Here is a 19,949-nt window from a genome sequence, read left to right as displayed (position 1 = left end):
GAGCATGCGCAGAACGCAAAGTCTAATTCCCCACGTGCTTCACCTGTCTGCAAACACGTTTAATTTGACTTTCAACCGAGTTATCTCGGGGTCTCAATCCGATCGCGAATAATCCGATCCGATCCAATTTCTCGTCAGATTAAGGTGTCTACATGCACTTAATAACTCAATCTTATTGTAATTATTGTAATTTAGCCAATTATCTGATCCTTTCAGTGCCATGTAACCCCACTGACTGTGCTGCCTGCTTTAAAGGAGAATTCCGGCATTTTTACAAACATATCCCATCTGTTGGAGACCAAGGAAAGTTTGCCAAAGGGAAAAACGCGAGAAATTTTCATGCCCGCTGCTCAAAGTTGTCCGATTGCGCTGATTTCCATGAAAGCGGGCTCTATCGGGCAAGCTTTTAACCTTTCCTGAGGCTCTTAACGTGTATCAAAATACTTTTTACCGAATTGGCCGTGGTGTCAGTAGCAATACAATTCAACCCAGGGGCTAACCATACCATTAGCTAGCACGGACATTTTACATTTTGAGATTTCAAAAACAGCGTACTTACCTTTCTCAGCCTCCGTGTTCCACAGGCGTGCGCACAAATTAATCGATCGCCGAAGTCATACACTATAGTATTCCAAAATTGTCTTTTTGTCCACCAAAAACGACCCTCGGGAACCGAACTACACATTGCCATGTTTGTTATTGTTTCCTATCGAACAGCTGACTCGTTTCAACACCCATATTCGCCGTGATGTCATGACGTGTCACATGACTGCTGGAAAGAGCGCACCTTCGCCCATTATTCAGCTGCGGGAGATAAGAACCCTCGGGATTTTATTGGAAGCAATTTCGAGATGGATAGTTCGTCAGATTCTGATGTTGGAATGGAAGAGTTTGACGAGTTTGATGGTCGGGGTTATCTTTTTGAACCAGAATATACTGATGAAGAGTTGTTGGCACAAGATCTAGCGAGGATGGCTCAAACCGATGATCCAGAAACGGGAGCTGCTGCTAGGTTACGCATTGGGGAGACATGGTGGTGCAGATGTGGACATTGTATTACACTGACCACAGAGGAAGACAGTACTTTGGAATACTATAGTGTATGACTTCGGCTATTAATTTGTGCGCACGCCTGTGGAACACGGGAGCTGAGAAAGGTAAGTACGCTGTTTTTGAAATCTCAAAATGTATAATGTCTGTGCTAGCTAATGGTATGGTTAGCCCCTGGGTTGAATTGTATTGCTACTGACACCACGGCCAATTCGGTAAAAAGCTATTTGAGATTAACAAGTAGAAATCAATGTTCCAAGCCTAACTTCCTTTAAGGTTCCTTCCGATGAGCAATCACCCAAATTAAACCAGAGGTCATAAAGAGGTGACAAAACTGCAGTTTTGTTATAGCATAAATGTTTATTTTCTGATTTGCTGTGTTCCATACCTTTGTCACATTCACCTTTGCCTTTGCCATTTTTGGTCCATTTGCCCAGAATTGTTGCCACAGTGCCTCTCTACTTCTTTCATTTCTGTTTGACTTTATGGGAGGATTAGGTTAGATGACAGGAGAAAACCATTCTGTTATCACTAAATATGTTGATAGCTAGTTGACGCATGGTGACATTGTTCACCATGTTCACTCATGTTACTATAATAGCAAAAAAAAGGTGGCTGGGGTAACCTGTTAGTTCTTGGAATGCTTAAATGTTTCTCTTGCCCTTGTACACTGAATTAATTGTTTATTCTAAACAATGCAGTCCTAAATTTCACATGCATAAATTTGAGCTTATGCATTGGTCGTCTTTGTATTTAATAAGGAGAATGTCCATACAGTAGAAGAAAACAGCACCCATTATAAAAGCATGAATCTTTAAGCGTCTTTGAAAGAATACTATAGTGTATGACTTCGGCTATTAATTTGTGCGCACGCCTGTGGAACACGGGAGCTGAGAAAGGTAAGTACGCTGTTTTTGAAATCTCAAAATGTATAATGTCTGTGCTAGCTAATGGTATGGTTAGCCCCTGGGTTGAATTGTATTGCTACTGACACCACGGCCAATTCGGTAAAAAGTATTTTGATACACGTTAAGAGCCTCAGGAAAGGTTAAAAGCTTGCCCGATAGAGCCCGCTTTCATGGAAATCAGCGCAATCGGACAACTTTGCGCAGCAGGCATGAAAATTTCTCGCGTTTTTCCCTTTGGCAAACTTCCTTGGTCTCCAACAGATGGGATATGTTTGTAAAAATGCCGGAATTCTCCTTTAACCCCCTTTCATCCAGACAAAGGAGGCAGCACGATGAGGATCATGCTCTATGTTTTCTCCTATGCTTTCAAGGCAATTCAGCTTTCTATTATGTGAAAAGCTCCAGAAAAAAATACAGATGATGCCCCTACATGTGCCTGAATTATTGACTACCTCACAAATAGACCACAATTTTTTTGACTGAAGGGTTGTGTGTTGGAGAGGGTGGTCAGCAGCACAGGAGCACCACAGGGGACTGTACTCTCACTGTTTCTCTTCACTCTCTACACCTCAGACTTCCAGTACAACTCAGAGTCCTGTCATCTCCAGAAATACTCACATGACTCAGCAGTAGTTTGGTGTATCAGTGATGACCAAGACAGAGTACAGGGACCTGGTCAATAACTTTGTGGCATGGTTTTGGAACAGTCACCTTATCTTGTATGTAAACAAGATAGATTAGATTATTATGGGTTTTAGGAGGACCAGAAATAAGCCAAACACTGTCTAAATTCGAGGTGAAGAGATGGTGGACAACTGCTGATACCTGGGAGTACACCTGGACAAACTAAACTAGAAATGCAACACTAATAGGGACGGAACAGACTGTTCTTCTTGAGGAACTTTAGGTCCTTCAGTGCCTGTACCGAGACGTTGTATATCTCCAATATGTCAGTGGTGGAGATTGCCATCTGCTTTGCAGCTATCTACTGAAGCAGCAGCATTAGAGCCAGAGACTCAGAAACTTAAACTGATAAAGAAGGCTACCTCTGTGCTGGGAATGGGTCTGGAGCCCCTGGAGTTGATGGTACAAAGAAAAATGCTTTACAACCTGCTGAACTTAATGGACTAAACTGCCTACCCTTTACATAACATCGTGTTGAAACAACAAATAAGTTTTTAGTTAGGGGATTCTTCAGCTCAGCTGTACTTCCAACAATACTTTACCGGGGGGGCATAACCACATGCTACGCCTGCTTATGACGAATAATTCTGACTTAATCTGTAAATAAATTTACGTACTGGAACATTATACAACATTCTATTTAATTGGTATTTCTTTTAATTCATTTCAGACAGTCAACCTGTTATATGCAAGTTTCCAGATGAGTAGTTTTTCTATTTTGCAGGTTGAAATAATGATGAGCGAAAAGCAGAATATAAATTGTTTTGGGTTTTTTTAAAAGAAGAAAAAAAGTGCTGTCAGACATGACTCCCTTGTCCAATTCACACTCCTCTAAAACTGATTCCACTGCGCACACACAGCATGTGTTCAATCTCCTCTGTGTCTAACACACGTTACAATTGTGTATCAGATCCTGCTTTGCTCTCAGCGCCATGACACTTTAATGATCAAACCCTTCACATGCTCGAACATACTTCCATTGACCTGATGTCCCTTACAAGCAGCTGTTTGTCTTGTCTTGTTTTGTTTTTGTTTTTTTTAATTCAGCTTCTCCACACACACTTAGGCAGAGGTTTCCAAAAGCAGACCACATTTGCTGTCATCTGAGGGTTTAAAAGGAGTACAAGGATATGACCAGGAGCAAAGAATTAAAGATTAAAAAAGAGATAGAGGCTGGATGATGGTCAGTAATGCTGGCATGAGGCCCCTCTGTCACACAGCCAGCCCACCTGGGCAAACAGATGGGGATCTGATTTAACTAATTCATCTAACCCACAACGGTTACAAGTTCAATTAGACCGGGTTCTCACAGCTGCACAGCGGACAGTGCAACCCTACTGAGCAAGGACGACACCATAGCCACTGATTTAATGTTACCTTTTATAAAACACAGAGGAGACCAGTTCAACCTTATCTGGTAGATTACATTTTAATAACTGTATATAAGGCTAAGAGATTTTATTAACCAGTTAGTGACATGGCTCTGTCGTTGCCTTATAGTTTCTATCATATTTCAACAGCTTCAAGTGCTCCACATTTTAAAGCCTACAAATTTTGATCATCCACTAAGTTTTCGTAGTTAACACCATGTATTTTGAAGACTATTTCTACTCTTTTCATTTCATACAACCTCTTCATCCCTTCAAAATAAAAAAATTTGCCCAATACTTTTGTTTACAGCCAGATATCAACATATCAGATATCAAAAGTTGTCTTAGCAGCAGTCGAGGCAGTTACGGGAATGAGCAAGTGTTAATGAGCTGTAGAGAACCTGATAGATATTATTAGCCTGTGGAAATGCAAACCAGGCTGATATGTCATATTTGTATGTGGCAGTCAAGTTTCCTCACAGATTCTTCAACACAAATATTAAAACAAAATTCTTAATTGATAGGTCCTGTTTTTTCTGTGTTGTGATCATGGTAAGGACCTGGTTTGGGCACAAAGCTATTTGAGATTAACAAGTAGAAATCAATGTTCCAAGCCTAACTTCCTTTAAGGTTCCTTCCGATGAGCAATCACCCAAATTAAACCAGAGGTCATAAAGAGGTGAAAAAACTGCAGTTTTGTTATAGCATAAATGTTTATTTTCTGATTTGCTGTGTTCCATACCTTTGTCACATTCACCTTTGCCTTTGCCATTTTTGGTCCATTTGCCCAGAATTGTTGCCACAGTGCCTCTCTACTTCTTTCATTTCTGTTTGACTTTATGGGAGGATTAGGTTAGATGACAGGAGAAAACCATTCTGTTATCACTAAATATGTTGATAGCTAGTTGACGCATGGTGACATTGTTCACCATGTTCACTCATGTTACTATAATAGCAAAAAAAAGGTGGCTGGGGTAACCTGTTAGTTCTTGGAATGCTTAAATGTTTCTCTTGCCCTTGTACACTGAATTAATTGTTTATTCTAAACAATGCAGTCCTAAATTTCACATGCATAAATTTGAGCTTATGCATTGGTCGTCTTTGTATTTAATAAGGAGAATGTCCATACAGTAGAAGAAAACAGCACCCATTATAAAAGCATGAATCTTTAAGCGTCTTTGAAAGAAGACGTGGATGATTTTCAGAGCTTGGAAAAGAAAAAGAAAAACATCTGCATCCCTGTCAGCTACAGCATAGTCATTAGTATATCCATTTTTTTTAGCCTACACATCTGCCCTTTAGTAGGTCAGTGGAATCTCTGCAGTAAATTGAATTGAGTGAATTTGTTTCTTTGCTGCCAAAGGATGTTAAAAATCTGCGACAGATAACAGGCTTTTTTTGTTTAGATTCCTTGACAACACAAACCTTCTTTTGTGCTGCAGCTCTGATTGGTGGATACCGGTATGCCACCTCAAGAGTAATTAATGAACAAGAGCACAGAGACATTACGCAGCTTAGTTTAGCTCTCATCAAAGAGATTTATGGCACTTGTCAGATAAGAGCTGGAAAGTGTAATTTTAGTCATTATGTTGCAATTAACATACAATTTAAGACAGAGTGCAAGAACACTGTGTGTCACCTGTAATGTACCACCACTTAGACACAAATTAAAGATGTTAAATAACCCAGTAATTACTGACATAAAGACAATTAACGCAAACATTGCTCTATTTGAAAAACTTATCCAAAATTTAATCATTCAAGACATGGTTGTGTTGATAAGAAAGGCATAAATGTAGAAAAGAAATGAAAGTCTTTCGGAGAATTAATCAAAAAATAAATCCCGTTGTTATATTCACAGATAAATATATGCATTTCAAAGTAGTAATAAGGATTTTTTTCACGCTTTAATGTTGACAGATATATAAAGGACTGTGTGGGAAAGTGTTCACTCTTTCCTGAGGAGAAACGTACTTCCCTTGTTTCAAAGGAATGTGATGATGTGTTTTCCACATCCGCAAAGGCAGACAGAAAGAAAAGTTTGGGGATAATGATGAGCCACATCCTTTGTTGGCAGACAGATGATTAAAGACCGTCAACAGAAGTTTAATCTTTATCATAAAGAAACTTAAGGAGAAGCCATAATAACGTGGTCAAAATGATTCTTCACGTAACCGTGGTGACCACAACATTGCGATTTTATCAACAACTGCGATAAGAGGTTATAGATAGATAGATAGATAGATAGATTGAAAGAAAGACTTTATTTGTCCCAAGCTTGGAAATTACAATGCAGCATTAAATGGAATAAAAAAGGACAGCCTAGACATGTTAAAAATAGCAATATAAAATGTATAAATAAGCAGTGTTCTTCAGAGTTTTAGCTGTTATTGTACAGTGTGATGGTATGTGGCAAGAAAGATTTCCTGCATCTGTCCCTTTCGACAGTAGAGCTGGAGCAGCCTGTGAGAGCAGGTACTCCACTGTCTGTCTACAGTGTGATGGAGAGGGTGCTGGTCATTGTCCATGATGGATAACAGTTTATTCAGCGTTCCCCTCTCCACCACAGTCTCAAAAGACTCCAACCTGAGACCAAGTGCAGAGCCAGCCTTCTTGATGATTTTATCGAGTCTGTTAGTGTCGCTGGCTCTGATGCTGCTGCCCCCAACACACAGCAGCAAAGAAAATGGAGCTGACAACAACGGACTTGTAAAAGACCTCCATTGAAGGATCTCAGCTTCCTCAGGAAATAGAGTCTGCTCATCCCCTTCTTGTTCACAGCTTCGGTATTAGATTTCCAGTCCAGTCTGTTGTCGATCACCACTGCCAGGTATCTGTAGTCCTCCACCACTTCCTCCCTGATCCATGGTGGCTGTGCAGGCATCTTCTTCCTCCTGAAGTCGATCACCATCTCTCTGGTCTTGTTGACATTCAGCCTCATCTGATTCTGTTCAGACCGCTCTATAAAGCCACCTATCAGTGTCCTCTAAACATTGGACTTATATAGCTGTAATAGCAGTGTTTGAAGTGTAGAAGGCATCTCACATTAATCTAATTAATTAATTAATTTAATTTATCATGAGTAAAGTTAATATCTTCACAAAATGACTTTATTAACATTACATTTGGGATTGATGTCGCAAATGAGCTGAAAATGATCACGCTTCTGCGTCAGAAAAAGTTTCGTAACTCAACAGAAAGATTAATTAAAAGTTTTAATGCCAAACTAGATTATGACACATATAAGAATGTTTGTTCCCCCTCAGATTATCTGTGCCTGTCCTGAATACCATGGTTTTACGTAGATCACCTTGAAGGGCAAACATCACAACACATCTGAAGCTGCCTCTGTTGCTTTCTTTTAAACCCTTGAAATCTTGTAATAATTATGATAATAAAGTATTATTTGTATAGCTCTTTTCTTTACAAGCGCTTTACAAGAAGGGATAAGGTGAATTAGAGTCGGATGGATGTTCACAAAAACCCAATTATAAAACGTTTCAGACATTGCCAAAGGCTTTCTCATAGAGGAAAACTTTGGAAAAAGGATTTGAAGGTAGCGTCAAAATGGCGGGCCTCTCTTAATGCTGGCACCTGGCAGTAGGTTCATAAACCCTGTTTACATGTTGGAGATTTGAGCATTCAGCATGCTGTGTTAGATTTAGATTTGTAGATTAACTTTTTTTCTGCAGAAAATTTTACTTGGACATTTTGAGTCATTTAGCAGCTGCATAGGACTAAGCTGCTTATCAGAGGATGCTATTAACACTCGATCAAAAAGCTTTTTGACCTTGCTGATCTCTAATTGATGCAGTCGCTAACTGATATCTGGTAACACGATCCATACCTTCCTATACTATGCTAGTAGCCATTCACTATACTTTACTATACAGTACCACTATATGAAGTAGTAAACACACCCAAAACAAAAATGCTATAGCTGAATCTGCACTGCATCTACTTTTACAACTTTTAAAAGGAAAGTTTATATCCTTGACATCAACAAAGCCCTGTTTTGTGACAATATGACATAAAGTTTTGTTTTTCTTTGTCCAGGTTGTTCATTCAAGCCCAGCTGCTGCAAAGCCCAGAAGTCTCTGGAGTTCATACCAATAAACTTGCACACACAGAGGATGAGGGTGACATGCCCCAAAAAAACAGGTATTCTTATATCATTATTGCACGTATTGATTTCAGAATATCTTTGACATATGCTAAAGGGCCACTTGGTTTGGTGGGGACGACCTGTTTGATCTCTTTTGCCTGTCCTTGTCTGTGTTTGTATTCCATAAGCTGCTGTGTTTGTCGTCTCCTTTTGTCTATGTGTGCTTGACTTCTCCATCTGTCAGAAATACTCAGAGGCTCAGACAGGCTGTTTCTAGGTCATCACCCAGGTTGAAAGGTGAGAATTAACTTGGCCTAAAAAAGTAGGCGAAACGCTAATTAAGCCCTTTGCGTTTTTCCGGAGTGAACGACTAGGCTGTCTCCTCCGTTGCTGCTCTCCAGCAGGCTGTTATTGGCCTGGACTGTCTTGATTTATTAGGCAGCTAACTGCTGCCTCACAATCTGTGAGCGGGTTCCATTTCAACTAAACATCAGAGGATTGATGGAAAGACGAAGACGGGCAAACACTGGGATTAAATGTCATTCTTTCAGTGAGGACCTCAGGGATGACAAATAAAATAAGTCAAATCAAGTCATCGTATAGCTCCACAACTTTCTTGTTCTGTCAAGGTGGAAAAAGTGGGAAACTAAAACAAACCTTGAAGAAGTTTGTCCATTGATAGACACTAATAATTACCCTCTGGGGGCCCAATTCACTCCTTAACTCCCTTTCAGGCAGTGGTGCTTAAACTGATGCGTGATGTGTGTGCACACCACTCCTGCCAGGTCCATCCTGTCTCTGCTGTCTCCACAAGGTTAATTACGACATCTGCAGTGTTGGAAAAAAAGTGACACCAACATACATGAAATGGTTAAGTAAACAAAATGCTCAGATTGTGTATCAACAGGATTTTAGACTAAGTTATATTTAATTCTGATCTTCTGCTTTCATTAGCTGTTCTAATAAACTGCAAATGTGTGTGACAGCCTGTTAATGACTAGAACTGATGGTTAGGTACAAATGAAAACCTCCACAAACAGACAACAGCCAATGAGGGAGTATTGCTACAAAGATATCCGTTATTTCTGAGTGACAGGCTACTACCCTCCTGTTTTAATTCACTGTGACAACCTTACTGAATTCCTCCTTAGTTTTCCTGCATTTAAAGAAAACTCACCAATTAATGCAATCAGTCATGCATAATAAACATCGTAATCTGCTCGTCAATCGAGCTGAGTTTCAGTTTCAAAGCGATATCAATTGTTCCATTGTAACGTTTGATTTTATAAAGAGATGCATTTCCCTCCGTTTTGCTGTGCAATCTGTTCAGGGACTCTAAACCATTCATTTTCATTTAGTCTATTGATCATCCAGCGAGAAAAGAAAAGCAGAAATAGATAGTTTTACAGCGAGTGGTTTTCCTCTGTCTCAAAAACTACAGCTATGAAATATTTCCAGCCTAAAAAGTATCAGCTTGTCAAAGCAGCAATTTAAAGCACTGTTCATCAGAATTTTGTTTTGTTTAATGATGGGAGCTTTTTTTTTTCTTTATGGTTTCCATTGCCCTTTTCTTGATCACATCATTGGATTAGTGCAGTTCTTAAACACTCCTTTCAACTGTGAAAATCAATTTCTTCTTCAAGAAAGAAATTCTGCTCTCAGTTTTTCCACACCCTCTTCGGCTGTGGATTTTTTTTAGAAAAAGATGGTATGAGTGCAAGAGCAGGTAAATCAAGCTCAAATTGGTCATTGTGCTTGCAACCCACCATTGTTTTTCTGTATGCTTCTTCTGTGGGAGAACCAATTAAGGGAACCTTGGTACCTGCAGACTCCAGGGACCAGACGTGTGGCAGACACAGGGATAATTAATTGAAGAAACAGTGGGTACCGTTGTAGCAAAGATCCAAATTCAAACCACCATTGGTCTGTTGTGGTCTTGTCATTTACTTCTCCGTGGCAAGACTTGGAACTGTCGAGTCATTAATTTCTATTTTCAGCTATTTTTCAGCAGTGTTTTTGCTACAGTCGGGACTGCGGATTACTGCTTTCTCAGGGGCCGGCTCTAGCGACCTGGCAACCCTTGTAATGCCTCACACACACTCACAAACACACCCTTTCCTGCCTCCATGTTTTTCTAATTTAATTGTCAACTTTATCCATTAATCATTCAAAACAAGGCCTGTTCTAAGCACCTCTGTGCCCACATAGCAGTTGGTGAAAGGTTTATTTACTTTTGTGGCCAATGTGCAAATTAGAGTGAAGCCCTGCGACATTGCCTGTCCTTCTGGTCTAACATGGGAGCAGGAAGAGAGGTGTGGATAACAGCAATTACCAGTTCAGTCCAAAAATAATGTAATTTCCTTTTCTTTCATGAACACCTCTTCTTCTGAGTCAATTATTGTGTCCTGTATCATCTATTGTTGATATAACACTTTTTAGTGGTATTTGTGTATGTAGCTTTGTGCTATTTTGACCTTAGATTCAGTTAATTATCAGCAAAAACCTTAGTTCAAGAGGGATCATTTATTTTCTAGAATCACATCTTTCTCTTGCTTCTAGTTTCCCGGGAGCTGTAGCGGTATTTTAAATGCTAAAAACTGATTAAATGTATGGTTTTTTTTCCTCTTTATAGATGCATTCTACGACATTGTCACTGTCGGTGCTCCAGCAGCCCACTTCCAGGGCTTCAAGTGCGGCGGTCTGCAGCGTCTCCTTAGCAGATACGAAGCAGAGAAAAAGAGGTACAAGACAAACATTTCAACCATGATGGCATGTATTCACAGAAAACATGTTTGTTTTTTTGTTACAAACATGGGATTTAATAGAGGACACATGCTGAGAAAACATGCTTGTATTGACAAAACAATTTCATCATTAATAGTGACAGACAAATTTGTCCCTGGTCCGTGGACTTGATTTGCCAGGTCTGACACAGTTACTTTCTGCCAAACCATGGTGAAATTAGACTGGAGCGCCACTGCCTCTGACAGCTTAATTTGACTGGAGGCAACAGGCATGATGGAAAAGGTTTGTTGAGTCAGAAGTTCCTTTGCACCTGTTCTCTTCCACGGCAAGCATTTTTATCTGCCTTCCTAATTTCTGTGTTCACGTTACGCTGAAATCCACAGAGCTGGCAGCATTTTCCCAGCTGCCAGCTGGAGTACACTGTTGAAATTTTGAAGTTTGAAGTTTTAAGAATTCTCCAAGCTGAGTTAATGAGCAGTAATCGCATTGTTAATACAATCCATAACAACTCCTTGTTAGATAGTTGATTCTTTTTTTTTTCTAACCCCTTGTCCTGTCCAGCATTATGGCAGCAGAATTGTAATCTGAATACCGTTTATGCCAAACACATTTGCTATGCCAAGGGAAGCTTTATGAATGTAAAGCTCCCCTTGATGCCCATCAACTGCTTATTTATTTATTTATTTTTGTTACAATACTTAACATGTGATAGTGCCAAACTGGACCGGGGGACAGGGAAAGAGGGAGAGCCAAGAAAAAAAAGGAACAGAAATAGGAAGAAACATCCATCCATCCATCCATTTTCTATACCCGCTGAATCCGTCGGTCGGGTCGCGGGGGGGCTGGAGCCTATCCCAGCGGTCAATGGGCAAGAGGCGGGGTACACCCTGGACAGGCCGCCAGTTAGGAAGAAACAATCATAAAAAACAATGAAAAATCAGACAACCAGCTGCTACACCTGTAAAAACAAAACTGAAGACAATCCACGGCCTTTGTGGGGAATCCAGCCTTAGAGCTACCAGGAGCACCTGTAGGCAGACAAGCAGAGAACAAACACACAAACAAACAAACAAAAAAGCACAAGCAGCAGCAATCACATATAATACAACTGATTAGCGAGCATGCTACTGGGCTAATGAGTGTGTGTGAGTGTGTGTGTGCGCATGAACATGCAATACACATATATGGTCCCACATAATAACCATGCTTAATTATGAGTGTATAAGTGTATAGGGCCACAACCCCCACCCCCCCAGAAGACAGCAGAGGAAGCCCCCGGACAGAGCCTCCACAAGCATAGGGCAGAGGCCCACCAGCCCACCAGCCCCGCCAGGCCCCCGCCACCCAGACACCCAGACAGCACACGCATCCATCCCCCAACTCCGCTGGGGTGTGGCGCAGTGGGCACATCCGGGGGCCAGCAGCCCCCCAGCCACCACAGACCCCGAACCAGCAGGACAACCCCTCCTCCTAGATAGTTGATTCTACAAGCTCTGTAGTAACCAGTCAGTCACAATTTCTCCTTTCCAACTAGCCCTTATCCCGAAAACATAAAGTCTGGAAACATAAATAAGAAACAATGGGCTTTGTTCAGACCAGTTTTTTTAATGAAAGATAATTACTGACTGTTCTCATTGACACTCAGTCTTTCAGTTTGAGTCTTAGGTTTAATTGTGTCTATTTTGGTCTGCGGCTGTGGAGAAACGCTGTGCTTGATGACTTGATGGGAAACATTTGTCTCATATGTCTCACTGACCATCACCGCTAGCTCCATGCACACTTAAAGAGATTAGCTGGATAAAAGGAGACCATGGCTTGTTTTATATCCAGTGACTGAAAATGCACTTTTTGGCACCCATGACTTTCTCAAACCTGAGATCAGCAATCCTGTAAATGTATCTGTCCATGCCCTGTGGGTGATGGTGCTCATATGTCACTGGAGTTCAGTGTGTGGTCATTTGAGTGATACCAGTGGAAGTGAAAGGTTAGTTTTTTTTTCCCCCTCATAGCTCCCCATAGAGTGCAAAGTCATTACAGACCATGCCAGATCTAATTAGTTACAGAGTTTGCAGCTCAGGAAAGTGGGGAAGAAGCTCGACGGAGTGGGGAGAGGTATAGAATAAAATGGGAAAAAAAACTTATGGGAAAATATTTGAGGGCTTGTGCTGATAATGAAAAATAAAGAAAGGGCTTTTTATACGCTAAAGCGAACATGTGAATATGCTGAAGGTGGTCAATTTTATCTGTTAGCTTGAACAATGATAAGGTTAGCATATTTTTGAGAATCCACTGAAGTGAAATCATTTACTTTGAGTAAGAGATTAGACTTCAGAAGGAACTTTCCAGGGAGACAGAGCTTTTTGTTTCATATTTGACTTAGTTAATGACTCACTGTAGCTTGAACTTTCCAATTTTCCGCCTGGCTAACTGACTGCAGCCTGCGCTGAGCCTTGTACAGTTCATGTTTGACCTGGAATGTAGTCGCTTGACAGTCACAAAAAGTAACAAACTCAAACTCTGTGATTTTACTGAGACCTCGTAATTTACCATTTTAATGTTGATGCCAATTTACTTCAAATGCAGGACATTCTGTGTTTCATGGTTTAATTTGCTTGAATGAAGTGTGTTACAAACATCTGACCACTTATTGAGCCAAAAAGTGCCCCATCAGATTATCTGTGTGTGTCAGTGTGATGCTTTGTACATGTGTCCAGGTGAGAGCCTTTACTGCACTTTAAGTCAAGCCTATTACAGCAGAGCAAAGATTCATCTGCAGACGCTCATTATACTTCTCCCAGTGTAGCTCCACGCCTTTCAGAGGCAGCCTTTTGTAATCACATCTGATTAAAAAGGGAACAATCGGCGAGATGTGAGACTTGGCTGTTCTATGTGATATTAATCCATCAAAGTAAAAATGGAAAAGGATTGAGCGTGGGGGAAAAAAAGGAAAATCTGAGCGTAGAGGTGTTACCAGGAGGGCAATAAAAGAGCTATTCGTCTTTGTTCCCTGGACACGAGGAGAGGGTGGGGAGTTCTCTACACAGCCATTAAAAACCTGCATTAGACAAACTTGGCATTAGGTAGAATATGCGATGTGGTTTGTCTCTTAGGATGGGCAAATAAAGAGTTTAATCAATAGCTACACTCTGAATACCATAAGAAACCCAGCACACGTACACACATGGCAAAAGCATCTATTTTTATTTTAACCCTATAGACATAACTGTAGATTTGCTAATTTTTTATGATGCAACGCACACTTTTTTAGAGACGGGTTTTATGAAACCTGAACATTGCTGTTTTTCCTCATCTGTACGGATGGTTTACTTGCATGCTCATGTACAGGAGGAGAAATGTACATTTTCAGATACTTGAAGTTACTTTGTGGAGAAACTGCAAATGAGCTCCTCTCAACTCGTCTATGAATCCTGTTCTCTGTAACAGAGAGGGAAGAAGCACTGCCATTTTGCCGGGCCTCCCAGTCAAGCAGAACTGCCAAATGACACATTTCTGGGGCAAAGAGAGTGACTGAAACCACATCACACAAACCTAATAGAGTCTCATGGGGCTGATGTTCAGATTTAGTGTGACTAGCAGCATGTTGTCCAACAAAATAACCTTCTCCCAGGACTACTCTATGTATGTGTATGAGCGAGTGAGGGATAGACCATTGGCAGGGTCTGGGACAGCAGCTTGTTAGTTCTTTGCCTGCTCTGGAGTAAACCTTCTCTAGGTTCTGTGGATGAGGGAGAAAGATGCTGGCAGTCACCTTGAGGATTATTTGGTCACAGATCAGGGTCTGTATATGTCTGAATCATTGAGGAAAGCTTTGGCTGTTTTTCTGAGAACGGGTTTGAGATCAGGGCCCAGTGAAGGATTCATGAACTAATGGGGATTGGCAGTTAAAAGAATCTGGTTTGAGATCAGATCTTTCAGTATATGTCTAAAGCAACCTGTATATTTTTGTCCTCGTGGCAGTGGCCTGGTATATGAATCCTGATTAGAGTGTAAAATAAAAAATGACGAAGGACGTTTTAGCGGTCATTTGAAGTGCTGCTCTCTGCTGACGTAACTGTATTTTACTCCTGCTGTCTGTCACCAGCAATCCACAAGCTCTTCATTAATTTCCTCTCCACAATTAATTAGCCATGTGCTAGATATTTTTCACTTAATTAGGCCGCTGGGCATGGTGTTTTACTCTCTCATTACTATTACAAGCCATACCTATTGCTCATTTAGAAAAAAACATGGAAGATATTCACCCCTGGACACATTTCTGGTTCTGGCAAACCGGTAGTTGTGCAGAGTTTCTTCCTTTTGTTGATATAGTGTTGTTTCACATTTGTTTTGGTCCTTTACCCATTCTTGTTCTTCTTTGAAACTTGAATCCTAAAATGATGAATGGTGATAATATCATGAATGAATCAAAGTGCTGCTGCAAAGTGTGTCAAGTGGACTGTGCATATTGTGCTGGGGGAGTGGCAGCACACCTTTGGCATTTTAATGACTGGAGGCCCGCAGAACACCCTGGGCAGAGAGAGGTGGGATTGAAATGAATCCATTATCATACATTATCAGTGCTGGAGTCAGACAACAATTCTCTCTGAAAGCATCACTCTATATAGTGGTATATTGATGTGATGCTATGGAGTCTGCAGGAGCTTTGCTGGAGAGGAAGCTAATATTATCTCACCGGAGATGGAGAAAGCTGCAAGTGCAAATACAGGCCAGCTCTTCATGAACTCAATCAACCTCAGTCCTCAACTTCTAGGGTTGAGACCAACAGACCAACAGAGAAGTGCCAGTTCCTTGACTGGCAACTGCCCCACTGCCAATGTCCCATAGACTCCCATATTAAAATGCCCAGCATTACAGCAGATATAAAGATTTTGGGTAGCTAATTCAAATTGAATTGTATAAAGACTTAATTTTATAAATGGAGTGATGCCTGCAAGACAGTTCAGGCAGGCAAGTCTTGCTTCTCTGTTGCCTCCAATGTGATCTGTCTCACACTCTACATGCCACTTATTAAACGCACCCTTCCAATCAGGGCGGCCTATTTAAGCTGCAAAGCTCTCTGCCTCATGCTTGCTGCTGCCACTGCCACTGCTCTTCAACACTGCACACTGCCTGCTTTTCAGCCCCTCCACCACCCCAGCATCCACCTGTAGGCTCCGGGGCAAAATAAAGGGAAAAAAGAAAGTGTGTTTTTCCATTCCTGTTCAAGATTCACTTGTTTATAATTTGTCTTTTTTAGTTTGTAAATTTAATTTAATTTGTCATTTCATTACGTATTAGCATCGTTTGTAGTTCTTCATTCTAAATTATCATGAAAATGCAGTTCATCCTTCCAGTGTCTCTAAGAGTACTCACAAATAAAAAAAACACTTTTGTTCATTATATTCAGAATCAGAATCAGAAAAGGTTTTATTGGCAAGTTATTTAGATTATCTAAAATATTTTGCAAGATGTAATTGCGCATGAAGTTTAGGGATAAGCTACATAAAGAATGATAGGTTCTACATGTAGTTTAATGCAGGATTACATTAGGTTAACACATGCTCACAGGTCTATTGTTTTATTTAGTCAACCGAGTGACAGCAAGAGGAGAAAAACTCCTCTTAATCAGATCTGTTGCCTGTCTATTCAGAACTGGCTCTTTTTATTATAACAAAAGAATCATCTGAATGACAACAAAATAGCTGACTAACAATTATCAACATAAACGTGAGACTGCTTAAGTCCTTCCTATGATACTGTTGTTCTGCACATGTATATGTACATGTATTTATTTTATGAATTATGATTATTATTAATTAATTGAATTCCAATTGGCTTGAATTGGACTTACTATCTAAGTGCCTTGAGATGACATTTGTTGTATTTGGCGCTATATAAATAAAAATGAATTGAATTGAATTGAATTGAATGTAGGATTACAAACAGGACCTATGAATGACACCCCCAAAACCAGGGGAAAGTAACAGGCTCGAGTTTGAAAGGAATTTAACATGCATCCCTTGTCTATATGTCTATAGATTTAAATCAACTTTATGGTCTGAAGGAATGAGTCTTTTGGGCTATATGCAGTTTAAATAGAAATCCAAACTGAGTTTCTCAGGTCTGTTGACATGCTAATAAATGTTCCTGAAAGCATTAAGTTAACATAGTGACTTGACCACTGGCTAACACTCAGGTTAAGAATTTAAATGAACACATTCATTTTCTTATAGTGTATACAGAGGCTGGAAACAAAGGTGCGATATACAAAATTTCTAGCACGTCCGCTAATACTGTTATAAGAAGCAGTCAACATCATCCTTTCCTTTTCAAGTCATTTCCCAGTCTCATTGAGTGTGATTATTACAGTTGATTTAAGCACAAGCATACGAGCGACAAAACGTTCTAAATGACCTGTTGAAATGGAAAACCCAAAACATTTAACTTAAAAGAAATGCATTCAGTAAATGGCATATCTTTATTGGAGCTCCTCGAAGTGAAATGGAAGGATTCATGTTGAGTTCAGGTGTTCTGTGAATCAGTTACGGTTAAATCCCACCAACTTTATATCTAAATAGTCTGGAGAAATTTCTATCTACTGCAATCCAATGACATGGCAAACAAACGTTTTTGCAGGGTTTGATCACCACCTCTCTGTCACATCCTCAACAAATGATAAGAACTATGAGCTTCACAAAAGTAGGGCACCATATAGCTCAACTGATAAGTGGGCACCCCATGTACATAGGCTGTAGTTCCACAATGCAGCTGGCCCGGGTTTGAGTCCCAGCCTGAGGCCGTTTGCTGCATGTCTTCCCCTAATCTCTCTGCCCCCTTTCCTCTCCACCCACTGTCAGATAAAAGGCCAGTCGTGCCCAAAAAGCCTTTTTTTTTTTTAAATGAGCTTTGCAAAGTTGTGCTCGTTAGAGGGTTGTTGTACTTGGCTTCATATTTTAAAAAAAAAACATACCTTAGGGTTGAAATAATAAACAGATCCTCATGTGCACCCCATTTAGCCTGTCATTAAATCTGCATTCACAGATTTGTGCTGTTTTACCTTTACATGCTTTGCCATCTTTGTAGGCCTGTTTGGACTGAGAACGATAATGATGAGGCAATTAAAGCTCCATGCCATAGCCAGCTGAAAAGGGAATCAATTTTGTCCTCTAGCATCAGGTGGATGGTTCCAGCATTCGTCATTGCCTGCATACTTTCCGTAATGGGATTGGATTTGTACTTGTGAGTCAACAGAGCTGTTATTGAATGAGTTGCTAACGCAGTTGTCTTCCTCCAGAATCATTCTCCTTTGCCTCTTTAGGAGTACCTTTATTGTTGTAGCCCTGTGGGATATTTTTCTATCTATAGTTCTGTATAATATCATAATACAAACGTAAGCTCACAACGGATGAAAGGTTAAAGTAACTTAGCAGCACTTTATAGCAGTAGAGAATTCAATACTACTGTGGAAATCTAACCCTTGTAAAGAATGGTTGAAGAGGAAGTTAACTTGTAGAAATGGCAGTGTTCCGTGTACTTCACACTGTTTGCCCTGTGTCTCACTTTCACTTAGTGATTCCTTTGATTAGCTTTGAGCTTGTGGGTGGTAGTCCTCCAGGGGGCTCATTAGCTGTAATGACAAGGCCAAGATTTTAAAATTAGCCAGCCAAAGACATAGTTCGTGGCTAGCTTCCACTGCGGCTAATTTCTTAAGGCTTTGAGATTTTATACATATTGACACATCAGGTAGTGCTGTTCCACATAGAGGGACCTCCAAGAAGCCCTTTTTTCCCTTGCTGCAAAATATCAGCAGAGATACTGATACTAATATATGATGCCAGTTCTCTATATTCGTCTCCTTCTGTCTCTTAAGTCACTTAAGACACAGTTCTGGGGTCTGGCCTGAATTAAGGCTTGCAGATCTGACTTTAAACTAGCTGGGAGGGTTACAAATGACTCCATCGTTCCAAACTCTTGGCAGGAAGTCAATAGATGGAAACTCACTGAAAGTCACAGGAACTTTACCCGAGGAGAATGTTTGATTGGAGGGATTTGACCTGAATATAAGAGCTGACAAAAGCTGTCTTTTATCTGCGACTAAATGGCTCCCTAGAAATGGAAAAGGAATTATTTATTCATAAACCGAAAACAAGTTGACGTTGGACTTCATGTCCAGTTTGACAGTTCAGGCTGTGTACCCTGAAGGCATTTCAGCCAAACATTATGAAAGGGATTCAGTAAATTGCATCATAACGTGTGTACGCAACATAATCAGCTGTTTGCCATTATTAACCTTAACCCGAGACAGTGAGCAGTCCCACCTACGATTCATATGATATATTCCTGATCAGAGTCAGGCTTTTCTGCCTTTGCAAGATATTATATGACCACTGAGCTGGATTACTTCGTATCAATGCAGTTATAAACTGACAAACACAATGCAAAAATTTTTTTAGGATAGATGGCACCTTAGCAACAGTAATGAACATTTGGATCAGTTGTAATCACAACATATTGTGCAGAAGTGTTGAGTCTCCCCTCATTTCAATGTATTTCCAGGAAAAGGAAAAGGGAGTTAGACAAGCTTTCTTGTAATTTCTTCAAGTTCTCCTCAGGAATAGTTCTCCAGGCTTCTTGAAAGCTATTTCAAAGCTTTTCATTGGATGTTGACTCCCTTTTGTTCCGTTCCCTGTCAAGATGATCCCACACTGCTTCAACATTTTTGATTAATCGCGCCATAATAACTGTTGCCACAGATTTTCAGTCAAGTTTGCCATATCCTCGTCTTTTCTCCCTGTTTCCCTTCCTGAAGAATTACTTTTTGACAGCCACCCCTCCATGGAGACCATTTCTGATGAGGCTCCAGTGAACAGTAGATGGATCAACTGAAGGGTCATCTCACAGGTCCTGTGTGAGGATTTTGCTGGAATTCTCCCTTTTTCTTCGGGACATCACTTTCAGATTTAGTTTTTTTCTGCTGCAGGTAGTTTTGTTAGGCTCGCCGCTTTGTCTTTTGTCCTGCTCTTGTCCAGTTTTTTTTTTTCTTCCTAGTTTGAAAGACACACTGCACACCAGGCAAACATATGCCAA

General features: G+C 40.4%; 1 protein-coding gene across 5 annotated transcripts in view; it reads left to right on the top strand.

Moving 5' to 3' along the window:
- Positions 1-19,949, top strand: part of inpp4b (inositol polyphosphate-4-phosphatase type II B) — a 162,780-nt gene that overhangs the window by 113,750 nt on the left and 29,081 nt on the right. For all 5 annotated transcript variants that reach the window (XM_075463122.1, XM_075463121.1, XM_075463123.1 and 2 more), the window contains 2 exons: positions 8,069-8,173; positions 10,750-10,858. In XM_075463122.1, the coding sequence (XP_075319237.1) occupies positions 8,069-8,173; positions 10,750-10,858 (214 nt within the window). The remainder of the gene's footprint in view (positions 1-8,068; positions 8,174-10,749; positions 10,859-19,949) is intronic.

This window comes from Odontesthes bonariensis, chromosome 4, assembly GCF_027942865.1.
Source record: "Odontesthes bonariensis isolate fOdoBon6 chromosome 4, fOdoBon6.hap1, whole genome shotgun sequence".
Taxonomy (NCBI): Eukaryota; Metazoa; Chordata; class Actinopteri; order Atheriniformes; family Atherinopsidae; genus Odontesthes; species Odontesthes bonariensis.
The sequence above is the reverse complement of the archived record's forward strand: the minus strand, read 5'-3'. Positions and strand labels throughout refer to the sequence as shown.